This window comes from Pelodiscus sinensis, chromosome 1 (genome assembly GCF_052426305.1).
Source record: "Pelodiscus sinensis isolate ZL-2025 chromosome 1, ASM5242630v1, whole genome shotgun sequence".
Classification (NCBI taxonomy): Eukaryota; Metazoa; Chordata; order Testudines; family Trionychidae; genus Pelodiscus; species Pelodiscus sinensis.
This window is the reverse complement of record NC_143052.1, coordinates 121,939,108-121,955,296: the sequence shown is the minus strand read 5'-3', so window position 1 is coordinate 121,955,296 and position 16,189 is coordinate 121,939,108. Positions and strand designations below refer to the sequence as shown.

The window sequence follows — 16,189 nt, the reverse complement described above, 5'->3', positions numbered from 1 at the left end:
GGGTGGGGGGAGACTTGGGGTCTGGGAGGGGAGAGGTAGCACCTTTCATCAGCTCAGGCAACTCCTCTAATTTCCTGTTGTCTGTGTTTCTATTTGTTCCTTTCTGCAAGTGGTGACGGCCATCAAATCGGAGCTGCTTCACAAGACTGTCCGCCTTGGAGACCTGGATACCATCGTGGCTGGATTTGCGGGGCTAGGATTTCCGAACTGTGGTGGAGCACGCAATGGGACTCGCATCCTGATCTGCACCACACCGCTCCATCCAGCAGCCCAGTATATTAACAGAAAGGGCGACTTTCCCATGGTGCTGCAGGCCCTGGTCGACCACCGGGGACAATTCACAGACATTTGTGTCGGGTGATGAGGCCGGGCACACAATGCCTGCATCTTCCGGAACTCATACCTGTACCACAGGCTGGAACATTCTTTCCGGAGCGAAACTTTGTAGCAGGGAATATGCAGATTCCTATGTGCATCATGGCCAACGCGGCATACTCCCTTATGCCCTGGCTCATGAAGCCGTTCACTGGACAACTATATGTGAGCAAGATATCACCTGAACTGGGCTCGCTTCCAGGTAGAGTGCTCCTTTGGTCATCTGAAGGGCAGGTTTAGAAGCCTGCTCACTCGGCTGGACATGGGGGAATGCAACATCCCCGAAGTGGTTGCTGCCTGTTGTGTGCTGCACAGCCTGCTTTCCTCCCGGGGGGGAAACACGGGCTGATGTGGAGGGGAGGCAGTTTGAGCAGCCCCGGACAGCTGCCATCTGCCAAGCCCACCAGCTGGGATTGCGCATTTGGCAAGCTCTGACAGAGAGATTCTCTCAAGAAGCCCAAGGAGTTTCCCCGGGGCCTTCCAAATGTGGGAGTGCCCCATGCCCCCAGTGCCTTCCCCCCCAAAACTCATCCCTGCCCCACGTTGTACACATTCACAGGAGAACAGAGACAGGTGTGCTTGACAAAATGCTTAGTTTATTGCACTGTGGTATGTTACAAAACCTATATAATTGTTTTGTAAAGAAAAATAAACTTTTTGTTAACGAAGTAAAGTGCTTCCCTTGCTGAGTCTCATGGGTGGAAGGAGGATGTAAACCTGGAAGAGGAAAGGGAGGCTCAGGGTGCCACCTGGACGAAGAGCTCCTGCCACCTTGGGTGTGGGAGCCTGCTCAGAGATGGCCATGCATGTGGACTGGGACAGCAGGGGGTTGGGCAGGAGGTGGGGCTGCACCTGGATCTGGAATGGGGAGGAGCGGGGGTGGGGGAGGCAGGTTGAGCAGGAATAGGCACAGGACCGGGGAAGGCCATCACCTCCCAGATAGCAGCGCAAATTGCAATGTGCTGCTGGACAAACTTGTCCAGCAAGCAACTGCACCACTCTGCCTCCATCCTCTGTGTGATTCTCTCCTGCATCCCTTGCAGGACTGAGATGTGCTGTCACATCAGGTCCAAGTATGTGTGCCAGTGCCGACGGGTTTCATGCAGCCGTCTGGGTGGTGGGACAGGCGTGGCACTCCCCTCCTGGACAGCTGGTCCAGCTGTGAAGGACAAGAGGGAAAAGTCGTCAGTCATGCATGCTCACACTTTCCCTGAAAGGGCATGCCCTCCTTCTCAGCAGTCAGTGCCTGTCCAAGGGTCAGGATATGCTCATGTGGTCTCAGCATGGCAGGTGTGGCCTGGCCAGCAGCCACAGCCTTCCTGGAGCCTAGTAGGTGTGCAGGCCACCATCCTGCATTCCCCCCCCCCCCCACACACGCACGCACCATGGCCAAGCAGCACAGGCAAGTGTCAGGCCACAGTTGGGGTTCCCACAGGTTGCTGAGAGGCCTGATGCTGTGTGGTAATCCCAGAGTCCCAAAGCCATGCCTGAACTTGGCATCACTGTCTGCAGGAGCAGATGGTGCCTCGCACCCATGCTGGTGCAGGGGTAGGATGGCTCTCCCTGTGGTCGGCCATGTGTGGGGGGGCCCCCCAGGCTGTGATCAGCATGACACGTCACAGTACTGCACCATCCACTTTGCTTCTGCCTCCCCTGCCCTGTGCGTGTTGGACCCTCACAGCATTCACCTGATGTTCCCTCCCCGATGTCTGAAGCTATCTGGGAGGCCTCCTGCATCTAGGTGTTCGGCTCCAGGGTGAGAGTCACTGTGCGTGCCTGGTGTCGTCCTCCTCCTCCTCGTCTTAGAGCTGCTGATCCTCTGGGTGTCATCCTGGAGCTGCGGCTGCTGCTGCACAGGGGTCTCCATCCCAGACTCCACAACCTTCTCGGGAGACAGGGGTTCCCTGCCCCCAGGATCCAGTCCAGGTCCTCATAATATGCACAGCAGTGTGCTGTTTCCCCAGAGTGGGAGCTGTGCTCACAGGCCTTAACATATCCCTGCCGCAGCTCCTTCACCTTTGCTCTGACCTGGTCTAGTGTGCGGAGGTGGTGGCCTTTTTTGGCAAGACCATCAGCCATTCTGCCATAAATGTCCGCATTCCTCCTCCTGGACTGTGGGGCCTGAAGAAACTCCTCCTCAGACCAGCGCTCTAAGAAGGCTTTGATCTCAGGCGCAGACCAGGAGGATACCTGGCATTTGGTGCCCCTGGCTTGCTGCGGGGATGTATCCCTGGAAAGGTGAGGGGGGGCCTCGGGAGGCTTGTCTCAGGAGGCTTGCCCACAGCCTTCCAGCAAGAGCCAAGCAGCCAGGGTCCTAGTTGGAGCTGGCTTGCTGCCACAATGCTACTCCTGGGTGCCTGTGCCTTTAAAAGATGGCTACAGGCAGGAACAATAGAAGTGAAAGGTCTGGCAGGAGTGTCCACCAGAGCTTCTTCCTGGAGGCCTTTATTTTCAGGTTTACCACCATTGACAAAACCGCCGTGTTCTTTCGATTTACTGTTGACAGAACGCGGCAGCGATCTAGACGCAGGTAAAGATTTTTTGAAAAAAAAAAAAAAAAGGCTATTTTCGAAAAATCTCTGTAGTCTAGACACACCCTAAGTGATATTCTTGTTTGCATCTGTAATAATCCTGTGCTTCATGTTAGCATGCCTTTACTTAAAAATAAAAAAAAATAAAAAAAGAGGGATAGAAAAAAAGATATGGCTTGAAATTCCAGCACCAACAGTGTACTATCAAGTTCTTGGACTAGAAAATTCTGTTCTAGAAACCCTACTAAAATCAACTGTGGAAAATGAGGACCCTGTATACAGTTCTTAATGTCTCAGGATTTCCAAAGAATGGATGTGCAATATTATTTTCCCTTTAAAATAAATATAATATAATGGGAAATGCTACCAAAATGGTAGGAAGTCAAACAAGAACAGATGCTTGCTTCCAATTGGCCTTGTCTCATTATGATGTAGAAACAGAACAGAAGCAAATCACTTACTGGTTATCACAGTCACTTTCTTTGCGCTTTTTTGGAAACTCAACTGCAAATGTATTGAATGAGCATGAAGTGGTAGGCTTGGTTATTGTGTTAATAAGGGTGGAGAGTTCAGGGGCAACACATCGGTTCCCTTCCATCACAAGATTATCTGTTAAAAAAAAAGAAAGCAGAAGAGTATTATTTGTTCATTTCAGTCTTAAAAAGTGCACAGTTACACTTTCACATCTCTAGTTCAAATGAAAGTCTGTAACAATTTTTGATAGAAATTAGGATGATGCCTATACATTTTCCAGATAGAACATAACATATATAGGTCTACTGTCAAAGCCCCACCTTCTTGGAGAGGTAATTTCAACTAAAACTACCATTTCACAGTGAGAGAAATAATGAGGAGCAGCTGGGGCTAACTTTCAAACCAATGGCAAGCAGTGCAGACAGAACTAATTTAAGGTGCCACACAAGATCCCACATTTATAGGTGGAAACATCTTAGTCAGACCCTTCCAACACTTTACAACCATATTATCTACTAGAGGGTGAAGTATGGATTTTCAAACAGCCCTAATTACATTATAGTCCTTAATTTCATGTGAACATATTTTTCTAGATGAATTTAGCCTAACTCAAAGCACAAGATCGAAGTACATGGGGGAAAAATAAAAATTACAAAGTCAATTGTAAATCTTCCATTTCCTTACTTTTGAGTTGAGTTTGCAATCTCAAAAATTTATGTTTGACAGCAGTGGTTTGCTTTTTTAGGCATTTGGGTTTATTCACATTTCTCATGGCTTTCATTTATAGCAGAGAAGGCTATGGGAAAAGTGAATTTTTTCTACATTTTATCCTAATGATGAAAATTTCAGTATCAATATATGATGACTTTAAATGCTAACATGTGCAAATCTTAAATTAAATCAATTTCCAAAGATTTATTTTTAGCACTGCACTCAAACACCATTTTTTAAAAATACCATTAATTTACAGATCCAAAATTTAGTTTTATAGACAAACACAAAAAATCCTGATAGTATTTTTACAGCACTTGGACTTACTGTGCTGAATAAAAAAGGAATTACATATTTATATCAGGACAGACTAATGAACTAGGCTTGTCTAGCTATTATAGTAGAACAATCAAAGAAGGAAGGTGAACAAATTGAAATCCACGATTTGTCCCAACAGATTTACTTCTGTGATTGCATTCTCAACTTATGTTCTCAAATTGCCTTGAAGAGGAATTTTCTTTCCATTCTGTACTGCTTAAATGTTTCCAATTAATCTAAAAAAAAACCCTACTAGCCTCCGGCATTCATTTCACATTTCCATCTACCATCATTCTTTTACAATTCACTGTAATTGATATGCTGTCACGCTCCTTGTCTGACTTATCAAAGCACTACCTAGGTGGTGCTCATGAAGATTTAATTACTAAACTAAAGGAGCTATCTTTGACAATCTCGTTTCAACCTATCACTACAGGGTTTTACCTAAGGTTAAGAAAAAGGGGAATTGAGGATTAAGTTCTAAACAGTAAGTCAAAGAAAATACATCTAAATGGGATGATCTGTAACCAGGTCATGCCATCATATTGCAGGACTAGCTATTTTAAATTTATATAAGAAGTCAGTGATGAATATTGCAGTCATTATTCATTTTATTATTCATTGTACCCCTAAGTCTTTGAAAACAAAGACTATTTTTCTTCTTTCTAGGTGAACTTGCGCTACGGACTGTTCAGTTCCAAGCATCACTTCAAAGCAGACGGATATCAGACGTAGCCGATCTTCAAACCTAGGTAGAAAAGTCCTGCTGATAGGTGAAGGTTGTTTTGAAAATGCTATCTTATACTCATTGAGGGAATTGGTCTGAGTGTTCTACTAAGGATTAAAACTAGTTATTTGAACAAGCTTTTTTCCATACAAAAACCATATGAAATGTGGACAAAAGATTCCTTCAGGTAAGCAATACATGTAGGATACACCAATGACAGACTCAGAAAACAACATAGACCTGCATAACAAAAAATATTTTAAACTGCTCTTCACTAGACTCCCATATATTTCTCTTGCTTTACTCACTGATGTAAACAATTACCATAGTACACTGTCCTTGGTTCTTTACAGCATTGACTGTGTATAGAATACTACAGTAAAACTCCATTGGTCCGGCATCTGACGGTCCGGCAACATCAGGAACCCGGAAGTGCTCCGCAGCCAGACCATTGGAGCTGCTCTGCCCCCAGCTTTCTCTATTCAGCCGCTGCTAAAACTGACCAGCGGCTGAATCGGGGAAGCCAGAGGCAGAGCAGCTGGGGCGCTGCCGGGTAGGTCCCCTAGTGCTGCCCCTGGGGGCTGCGGGACCAACCCGGCAGCACGCCAGGCGTCCGGATTCAGCCGCTGCTGAAATTGACCAGCGGCTGATTCCAGGAAGCCCGAGGCAGGGCTGCTCTGCCTCAGGCTTCCTGGAGTCAGCTCTTGGTCAATTTCAGCAGCGGCTGACTTGGGGACGCCTGGAGCAGAGCAGCTGGGGTGCAGCCAGGTTGATCCAGTAGCATCAAGGAGCGGCGGTGCGGGACCAACCCAGCAGCACCCCAGCAGCAGCGTCCCCAAGAGCAGCTGGGGTGCTGCCTTGTTGGTCTCGCCATGCCAAGGGTCGGCGTTACCCCGACCAACCCGGCAGCACTCCAGCTGCTCTGCCCCAGGCGTCTCCGATTCAGCCGCTGCTGGTCAGTTTCAGCAGCGGCTTAATCAGGGACGCCTGGGGCAGAGCTGGACTATCGGAAGGGGGGGGCTATGAGGAGTCTGGAGTAGCACCCCAGACCCCTCACAGCCCTCCCCTTCTGATAGTCCGGCATATCTGATAATCCGGCACCCGCTGGGTTCCAAAGGTGCCGGATTATCGGAAGTTTACTGTAGAATGATATAAACTTGATAGCTTTAAAAGCCATAGATTCTGATTCTGCAAACTGTGCTTGTGTAGGCTGACTTTTACATCTCTGTGGAGCCCCCCCGACTTTAATGGAGCTCCAGACAAGCACAAGGGTTTGCCTTCATAGAGGATCCTAACTATTCTATACAGCTTCTAGGCCAGGCCTGTACAACATACAGCTCGCGGGCCGCATGCAGCCAGAAGGGGCGCACAGTGTGGCCCGCAACAACTTTAGAAAATAATATTTCCCCCCTCCTTTCTTCCGCTCTCCTCTACTCCCCTTTTGAATGCGGCACTCTCTTGTGCCGGCGCTTCTTCCCCTGACGTCAGGGACACATGCACGCTCTGGCCCAGTCCTATGCCTGCGTGCGGCCCTGCCCCAGCTTCCGGCTCCCGTCCTGGCTGGGCAGCCGCTTGCACTGCATAGACTGCTGTCAAAACACCACGCTTCCCGTGCAGCATGGGGGTCAGCACTGTTGGAGTGTGGGGTGGGTAGCCCTCACTGCTGCAGGGTGGCCCCACCCTGTCACAGCTTGCCAGCTGGTAAAATCTACACTCCGTCGATATTATAACTTGTATCAGAGGGAACAAATTTTGCACAGTAAGATATTTCTTCTCTGTGTGTGTGACTGAGTCTTTCGTTGTGTGTGAATTTATTCAACAAAATCTTGAGCTTTCAACAAAATCTTTGGTTGCGTGCTGAAGCCGGGCAACGTGTGGTTTTTTTTTTTTTTTGTATGCCTGACACGCGTGGGTTTTTTAAAAAAATTTTGGCTCGACAAAAATTTTTAGCCCGCGTGTTCAGTATTTTTTAGGAGAGCATCTGGCAACTCTACTTGCAGTCCACAGCTGTTTTCTTGGAGTAATATGGCCCTCACCTCTTTCTGAGTTGTGCAGGCCTGTTCTAGACCAGGGGTGGGTAAGAGGGTGCCAGTGGGCCAGATTTGGCTACTAAGCCACTGGATCTGACCTGCGGCTGCCACGCTAGAACCCTGAGGCAGAGAACAGCTCATGGTATAAACAGCCAGCTGCTTTATGTTCTGGACAGCTGGCGAGAGAGGAAGGAGCCTTCACATGCTGCCTCTGCTCCCCCCAGCAATGATGCTTCTGATGTTCTCCGGCACTGCTTTGATCAGTTTAAAATAGGGATGGTAGTGGGTAACAGAATAATTGACTAATTGCATGAATTCTTAACAGTTAGTCGACTATTCCATAGTCCCCAATGGGCAGGGCTGGCAATGAGTTCAATCCGGCCCCACTCCCAGGGAACCTCCTGCCACTCTGCACTGCTGCCGCCTACGTAGCCAATTTAAAACTGGCTCCCCTCGCAGACCGGCAGCCTGCCGCCCCACACTTGATCCAGAGGCAGCAGTGTGGGGTGGCAGCAGCCCCTGTCTGTGGGAGTCAGAGCTCCCCATGAACAGAGACTGCTGGGGAAGAGTGGGAGCAGTGGAGGCTGCCACAAAACAGCCTCTGTCAAGCAGCAGGCCCAAGCTCACTGCAGACAGAATCTGCCCTGCAGGAGCAGCCTCTGTCCTTGGGGAGCTCAGACCCACTGTGGACAGAGGCTGCTGCCGCAAAGCAACGTCTGCCCGCAGCAGGCCCAGGCTCGGCACAGACAGAGGCTGCTCTGCATCCAGAGGAGCACGTTCTGTCCACAGCAAGCCTGGGCCCACCATGCACAGGGGTTGCTGCCACAAAGCAGCCTCCCCTGGCTCTCCTTCTCTGCTCCCTTGATTAGTCAATGGGGGGAGGGGGTGCTTGCTACCCCCACTGCTTCTCTGCCTTTTAAATGTAGTAAGAACCCAGTAGCTCTCACTACATTTAAAACGCAGAGGCACAGCAGTCAGGACCCAGTGTGAGCGTGGACTGAAGCTCGTGTCGGGTTCCCCACTGCGCCTCTGCCTCCCCTCTTCCCCACCCCCCATCCCAACTGCGGAGGTGGTACTGGGGGGAACCAGCTTTTAAGCTGACTCTCCCCAGTAGTGGCTCCTGCTTTCCCCCCAGCCCTTGCTGTCTCTAATATGAGGCAGCTGGGCAGGGGGGAAAACGCGAGTAGTCAACTACTCGACTACTCTTTTACATTCCTACTAGGAATAATGTTAATAAAAAGACCTACGGCAGAATATAATGTCTGTGTTTCTACCCTGGATAGCAACTAATGTAGATGGACAAGAAAAGAGTTAATAGACTGCAATCAAGAGTAGCAGGCTTTAGGCAATTATAACACAGCCACGGTTTGTGAGGAATGATATAAAGCAACATGGATATTAATGATCATGAAGTGTTTCAAATCTTATCTTCACTTGGAAATATTTGTAACCTATTTCACAATTGACAATACTGCCTCTGTGTCTAATATTAATTCTGAATTTCAACATTTTTCTGAATTAAATCTTCCCAGCACATTTCATTTCCAGTATCTTTTTCAAAGAAAAATGACTATGTGGGAAATTAATTAAACCTTACAATCCAAAAAGGAGCATATGTGAAGAGCACCTGTACTTGAGTCATGTTTACACATTAAATATTAATAATTAAATCTACATAACTCAGTTTTTTAGAAAAATCTTGTGGGGTACATATTACTGAAGGGTACCAAATAGGGATGTGAATGGGTAACCAGTTAACAGGTTACCTAGTAAGCATCACACTTAATGAATGATACTTACCAGGTACAGTAGAGTCCGGATTATCCTACCTTCACTAATCTGACATTCTGCTTTATCCGACATAGCTGGCTCCTGAAAGCAAAACTAAAACCCCGCGCTGCCCCCAGACCTGGCCCATTTCTCCTTCCCCAGCTACTGACGTCCCTGCTGCTGCTCCTGGCGGCGCCGCTCAGTCCCCATTCCTGCCTGGCCAATTCCCTCGTTGCAGCCCCTGGACGTGGGCCGGGAGAATGGCCCCGCTCGCTACCCTGTCACTCTGGGGGCTGCAGGGAGGGAAGGGGCCAGGCAGGAATGGGGACCGAGTGGCGCTGGCAAGAGCAGCAGCGCCCAGAACGACGAGGCAGCGAGCAGGGCCAGTCTCCCCGCCCGTGCTGGAGGGAGGGAAGGGGCCAGGCCACTTGAATCGACTACGGTACAGGTAATCCCTATTATCCGACATTTTTGTTAATCCAACCACCTGTCGGTCCTGTTTAGGTCAGATAATCGGGACTCTACTGTAATGGTTAACTATTACCCAGGGTAGCCTGTGCCACTCCAACCTGGTTGTGACAATGGGCGAGGTGGTAGAATTGCTCCAACCCAGCAGGCTGGAACTGCCCCCTACCTCCTTCCCACCTCCGTTTAATCAGTTAACTGTTTAAACTTAACATTTAACTGTTAATTATTTAAACAGGATTTTACATCCATAGTACCAACCTTATGTGTACACTGAACAAACAAAACTCTGAGTGAATGAAGATTAGATTCCTTTCAGTACAGCAGATCCTTTCATATAGTAACAAAATCTAAATAGTCTTTTGTACAAACTAAGATAGCCAACCTGTTTTATAAACAACTTCATAAATAAACAGAAAATAATTTAATGGCATGGCTGGTCACTTACAAGGGTACAAATTTTCCTCCAAGCATAATAAGATCAAAACTTGAATATTTTTCTTAAATAAAAAATAACTCTGATGCACTGTGAAAACTACACCAATTTTTTCCCTTTCAAAACACCACCTACCTTTTTTTAAATAAACTGTAGTATTAAGAAATACTGGCCATGGACCCGGGCTGCTGCCTGAGCAGCTTCTGGTCGCTGCAAAAAGGGAGGGGTTGCTTGGTGGCAACAGCCCCCATCCATGGAGGCACCCAGCACCCCGCTGGGACCCCTGCAGACAGGGGGGCAGGTGGCACCCCAGAAACGGTGCTGAGGGGAACTGGCTTTTAAGCTGGCTCCTCCCAACATAGGCTCTCTGCTTGCTGCCTCTCTGACAGAGGCAACAAGGGGGGAGGGGAGTGAGAGAGGAACAACTAGTCGAGTCGCTACTCAACTATCCCATAAGCATTTGCTTATCAGTTGACCAGTCACTAACATCTCTATTTGGAGTGTAATAAAATAATAACACTGTAACAAAGTAAGTGCATTTAAATTCTGTCTGACATTTTTCATATTCTATAAATAGGGCATACACTGAAAATTTCTCATCCTTGTGTAGTTACTCCCTCCTTTGCAATACTATGGCTGTCATTAAGGTCCTGTCAGCATTTCACTCTTATAATTTAGAAATGAAAAGGCATTTTCATGTTAATCCTTTTTTTTTTTGGGGGGGGGGGGAGAGAAGAGGGAGGGTGCGGCTGGTAGGGGAAATTATCCAGAACTCTCTCATACTAGTTCTTAGTCCAGAGGTGAATTTTGTTGGGTATGTTTGAAGAAAATTCTATCAGCAATTTGAATCATCATATCATAAAATGATAGTTTTTTCATGCTTAAGTAAACTATTCAGATATTTTTTATGCTCAGATTTATCCAAAATATTTTTAGTAGCTCAGACCTAACATAGTCAGAGATTTCAGCAAGGAAATCAAGCTTTGACGAGTTTGAAAAAGTCTGGATAAGAAATAAGTTAGAAATTATTGTAATACGCGATTGGACAGTTCTTCACCAATGAAATGGCCCAAGCTTGTAAAACCTACATATCTCATTGCCTTCAGGATTTTCATATAGTGTATATTCACACAGAGGTAAGCAACGACTCATATATAAACCTAAACACTCACAAACAGAAAATGCTTTAAAGTCTTCTTTGCCTCCTCAATCACTTCCAGGTGCAACTGTGGGATAGGGATGTTAGCTAACAGAACAGTCAACTAAACACATGAATTCTTAATGGTTAGTCAACCATTCTATGATCCCCGGAGGCAGGGCCAGCAGCCAGTGCAGTCTGGCCCCACTCCCAGGGAGCCCCCCCTGCCATCGTGCCCTGAAATCTCTGTATCAGAGGCAGCAGTGCAGGGTTTCAGGCAGGAGCTGATCCATGAGGGGAGCCAGTTTAAAAAGCAGCTCCCTGGGCAGACTGGCTCCCTGCTACCCTGCCCTACTGTGATTATACTTCTAAGAAGAACATGGGATCTTTTTCAGGGGAAAAGGCAATACACCACATTTATTGAGAATACAGTAGAAAAACAGTTAGCATATGCTTCATAAAGACATCCCCCCCTCCCCCCCCCCCCAGTCTTATCACTGCTTAAAATTACCAGTTTGTTGCTCACATTAACGTACTGTCCAGGCAAGTTAAGTGGGAGGGAAAGGAGCAGGAGCTTCTCTTGATCTGGACCAATGCTTTGATTTGACAAGATGAGATCCAGAGATTCCTGCAAGACATCCCATCTTTTATAGGACTTTTCTCCCATTCAGGTTTATACATTTTGCATCGTCAGCTATTAATCAATCACCATTTTGACATCTGTTTATCTGGAAGTCATTCTTCTTTGCCATCTGACATCAATATGTTGGTGCTTCCTTCCCAGTGTTTATTTCAAGGCTATCTTGTTTGTAAAAGGGTGCTTGCTTCTTAATACTTCAAGGCCATCCATAGGTCTTCCATTGGTCTGCGTAATATTGGGCTTCAATTTACCATACCTTGACACCTCTGAGTCTTCCAGTCCCTTCCCCTCTTCTACCATCTGAACTCTGAAATTGCTGGACCTACACATTGTTCTCTCTCCAAATAATCACATTCCAAACTCATTCACTCCGCCTCCCCAAGAACTACACATTTCAAACATGGGAAAAAGGGATACAATTGTCCATACCAGAGGTATCAATCTATTTTCAATACAAAACTTCTGCTAATACAAACTTTTAATTCATTCATCATATTTTCTTTATAACATAATATATATTCTAATTACTCCTAAGAGCATCAATGTAACCATGCTGAATAACAAGGCTCCTTCTGATCTCTTTCTGTCTTGACATCAGATACAATAATCACAAGCCGTTTTTGCCTGATGCATCTTTATTAAGGACCTAGAAGACTCTTCTTCCCTGATAACCAGAGAAAGGTGGCCAGCAGAGTTATAGTTGTTTAACATTCATTCTCAAACTACCTATTAAGCACATTACATAAAACATTATAAAACCCTGTGGTCTACATTGCCTCTGAAACAGAGGCAGCAGCTCTGTCTGTGCAGATGGAGGCCGCTCCAGTAGTAGCTCCCATCCAATGGGACCCCCTGCTGACAGGGGCTGCTGCCATGAAGCAATCTGTGTCCATGGCCAACCCGGGTGGACGCGGGCAGAGGCTGCATCGCCACAGAAACTCCTGTCTGTGGGGGCTCCCAGTGCACAGGAGTCTGGCCACCCCAGGCCGCCATGGACAGAGGCAGCAGCATGGTGGAGGTTGGGAAGCTGGGGATGCCACGGAGACAGTCCTGGGGGGGAAAAAAAATCAGCTTTTAAGCCAAGTCCCCCACAGCACCGCCTCCTGCTCCCCCACCCCCACTGCCTCGGATATAGGGGAACATCCAAACAGTCAACTAGATTAACAGATAAGCCTAGATTTATCGGTTATTCAACTAGTCAACTACTCACTTACATCCCTACTCTGGGAAAGCTACAAAGAATTGCACAGTTTGGAGCCAAACTGAGAAAACACCTGTCCTGAACATCCCGTTAGGCAGTTAGGAAAACTGATGTTAGCTGTTCTTTTGCAAATCCTACATATCAATGACTATAGGCAAAACCCTGGTTCTACTGAAGCCAATGTCAAAATTCCTGGACCTACTGAAATCAACAGAATTTTGACCAGGAAGTTTTCAGTAGTATATCCTTTGGCTCTTGGTTTTCCCCAATGGTCCTTGTTTTCCCATGGTTTTGCATATGTGCGCGCGCACACACACACACACACACACACACACACACACACACACACACCCTTTATATTCCCACTTGTAGCTCACTTTGCATTTGTGTCTTAATATCAAAAATCTAATTTTAGTTTTTTTCTTAATTCATACAAGTGCACTAATAATGTGAAAGGGTAAATTTAAAAATAAGAAAAAAGTTTGGTCTCAACCTAGTCCAATTTTAGGATTAAAAAGTTTACGGTCTTTCACACAGTTATTTATAACTTAATAGTAAAAGTAAACAACTTCTACTGTAATTGGTCTAACATCTTAAAGAACCAATGTGAAAAAGTATCAGGAATCTGATAGTGGAAACTGAAAACAGTAAGAAGCAAGTTACTATAAAATATGTGACAGTATGATTAACTATCTTTCCTATGGATGCTGCTCAGTGAGGGTGGGGGTAAGGTGAAGAGCAGTATAAATCCAGTGTTTTGAGAGTTTTTTTTGTTTCCTCCTTTTCTTACAAGAGGTACACAAGAGTAGGGAGTGACTCAAATACATTTCCTCCTTTTGAAATGATTTTCATTGAAGCATCAAGGTAAAAAATAAACCCCACATGCTTCAAAAACAAAAATCAGCTTCAAAATCGCACCTGCATTTAAATAAACAAATGCTGTCTAGCTTCCATAAACCAAGAGACAAACAGGGGGAAAAAACCCATGACCTATTTTTAAGTGACTAGAATTCTCTCTCTCACACACAGCCCAAAATATCAAAAGACTTAGCAAGAACATAACAAACTACAAGTGACATTTGGAATGGTAAATCGCTCACCCTTCTCAAAGTCAGATACAAAGCATCTATTTCTTTCCTCAGATGAAAATCAGGGAAGGAAGCAACATATACATTTTAAAGCAGAAAAAGACCAAACTGCTGTGAATTTTGAATCTCACTCAGCTCCTGAGAGTCATGGTTGAGAACAAACAACATTAAACCTATTCTCACACACAACAGAAATATCACACTTAAGATAGTTTAAACTAGTGCACATCAAAAAGCTAATACCTCATGGTAGAAGCCCATGATACCATCTACATGTTTTATTAGTGTTTAAAGTGCTGCTAGACTATTTGTTAAGTTTTTCCACTTACAGACTAACTCGGCCACCCCTCTGAAGCTTTTGGATATATTACACACATACTCTATATAAAGCAAAATAATGTAGATCAGAAAGCGTAGATCAACCGCTAAATTTTAAAAAAAAACCAATACATTACAAATGAGAAAAAAGGCAGTTAGTCTAGTTCATCTGAATACAGGTGTCTACAACAGCAATAATAAATCAGATCAGTGTGTGACTATTTAGCATAAAACCTGCGTGTGGGTGTATAGGATGAATAATAAAATAGAATTCAATGCTGCAAATGCTTCCTCATCTATGACTTCAAAAACACTGCATGGGCAAGTGAGGAGCTGGCAGGATCTCAGGGCCAGAGAGTGGCTATTAAGCCTGGGAAAAAGCAGGCTTCTGAATATAGTGGAAGGGGAATACAATCCAGTGTATTTTTCAAGGAAAGTGGGGTGATATTGGGATAACCTATTGGGAAAAATCAGGCACAAAGATACAGATGGGGCACAGCACCCAGGATAAAAGAAAGACACACCGCCAACGTGTGTATTTGTGTATCCCAGTACAGAAGTACACCCAGGACACAATGCAGACACCCACACAACCGCCCAGGATAACACACCCAGAAAAAGTATGTTTATGTACAGACACACACACACACACACACGGGAATGCACAACTTCCCAAGACGCACGCGCTTGCACAACCCCCTCCAGACACCCACGCACGGGAATGCACAACCGTCCCCCCCCCCCCCCACACACACACACACGGATGGACAGACAGACAAGGCAGGCGCTCCCTAGCCTGGCACAGGGCAACCGGTCTGTCGGTCTGTCTGTCTGTCGGACAGCCCCAGCTCCCCCGCGCTGACCTGCAGGCGCCGTTCTCCGCGGCTCCTCCTCGGGCCCCGCCTGGGCCATGGCGAGCGCCCCGTGCCCCGCGCGGCAGCGCGCCCGGCCCCAGCGGCATGGAGCGCGCGAGGCGCACACCGGCCCGGCGGACGGTTGGCCCAAGTCAAGCCCCGACTCTAGCGCCGCCCGCCCTCCGCTGCGCGCTTCTCGCGAGATCTCCTCAGAGCTGGCGGGGCAAGGGCGCTGAGGTGCCCTGGGCGGAGCGGACTCGCACGTGCAGCCCAACGGAGTCCAGGGCCACGGAGCCGGAGCAGGCTGGGACTTGGCACCAGGCGCCTGCTTGGCCCGCACTGCACTTGCGGGGGCTGAGAACAACGACGCCACAGGCCAGCCAGTCTGCAAAAGTCGTCAGTGCCCCCCCCCCCTTTTCCTCACATCCGGACCGCTTCGCACATAGGAGCCTTTTATTTAGCTCCCGTTTTTAAGCAGGTGAGTCCCATTTTAAGCCCCCCCCCCCAAATATGAGCGCTAGAAACTTGCTTACAGAAGGAAAAAGCCAGAGATTCTTCTCTAGGCCCTCAGATGGAAGAGTATCTAGAGTAGGGATGTTAAATATCACTTCATCGAATAGCTGAGTAACCTCAAGAATTCTTATCCCGTAATTGACTCTTCTATAGTCCCTGGGGACGGGGCCAGCAGCCAGTGTGCTCCAGCCCCACTCCGGAGGAGCACCCTGCCACGCCACATTTCTCTCTGTATCAGAGGCAGCAGTGCAGGGTGCCAGATGGGAGTTGGTCCGCGGGGAGCCAATTTAAAAACCACCTCCCCTCATGGACCGGTTGCCTGTCACCCTGTGCTGCTGCCTCTGATAAAGAGGCAGCAGCCTGAGGTGGCAGCAGCCCCTGTCTAGGGTGGGTCTAAGCTCCCGGACCTGGTGCGAACCAGAACTGAGCTGGGCTGCCTGCCTCCTAATATACTTTAAATGCAGAGCTGCAGCAGCGGTAGGTCCCAGATCTGTTTCATGCCAGGACTGAGAGGGACTGCTGGTCAGCCTGCTAAAAAATTTATTGGGAAGTGTGTGTAGGGGAGGAAACATGTATTCTATAGCATTAACCTGTACTTAT

At 47.2% G+C, this 16,189-nt stretch overlaps 1 protein-coding gene across 9 annotated transcripts in view; it reads right to left on the bottom strand.

Annotated features, from left to right (window-relative positions):
• The window catches only part of BMAL2 (basic helix-loop-helix ARNT like 2), a 64,148-nt gene extending 48,847 nt beyond the window's left edge, over positions 1-15,301 (bottom strand). For 3 of the 9 annotated variants that reach the window (XM_075898952.2, XM_075898961.2, XM_075899000.2), the window contains exons 1-2: positions 15,086-15,301; positions 3,368-3,515 (exon numbers count right to left, since the gene is read on the bottom strand). In XM_075898952.2, coding sequence (XP_075755067.2) covers positions 3,368-3,515; positions 15,086-15,134 — 197 coding nt within the window. In that variant the 5' untranslated portion in view covers positions 15,135-15,301. Of the gene's footprint in view, positions 1-3,367; positions 3,516-11,486; positions 12,666-15,085 lie in introns of those variants that run through there. The other 6 variants (XM_075898977.2, XM_075898971.2, XM_075898993.2 and 3 more) reach the window with 6 other exon arrangements.
• Positions 15,302-16,189: the final 888 nt, after the last annotated feature.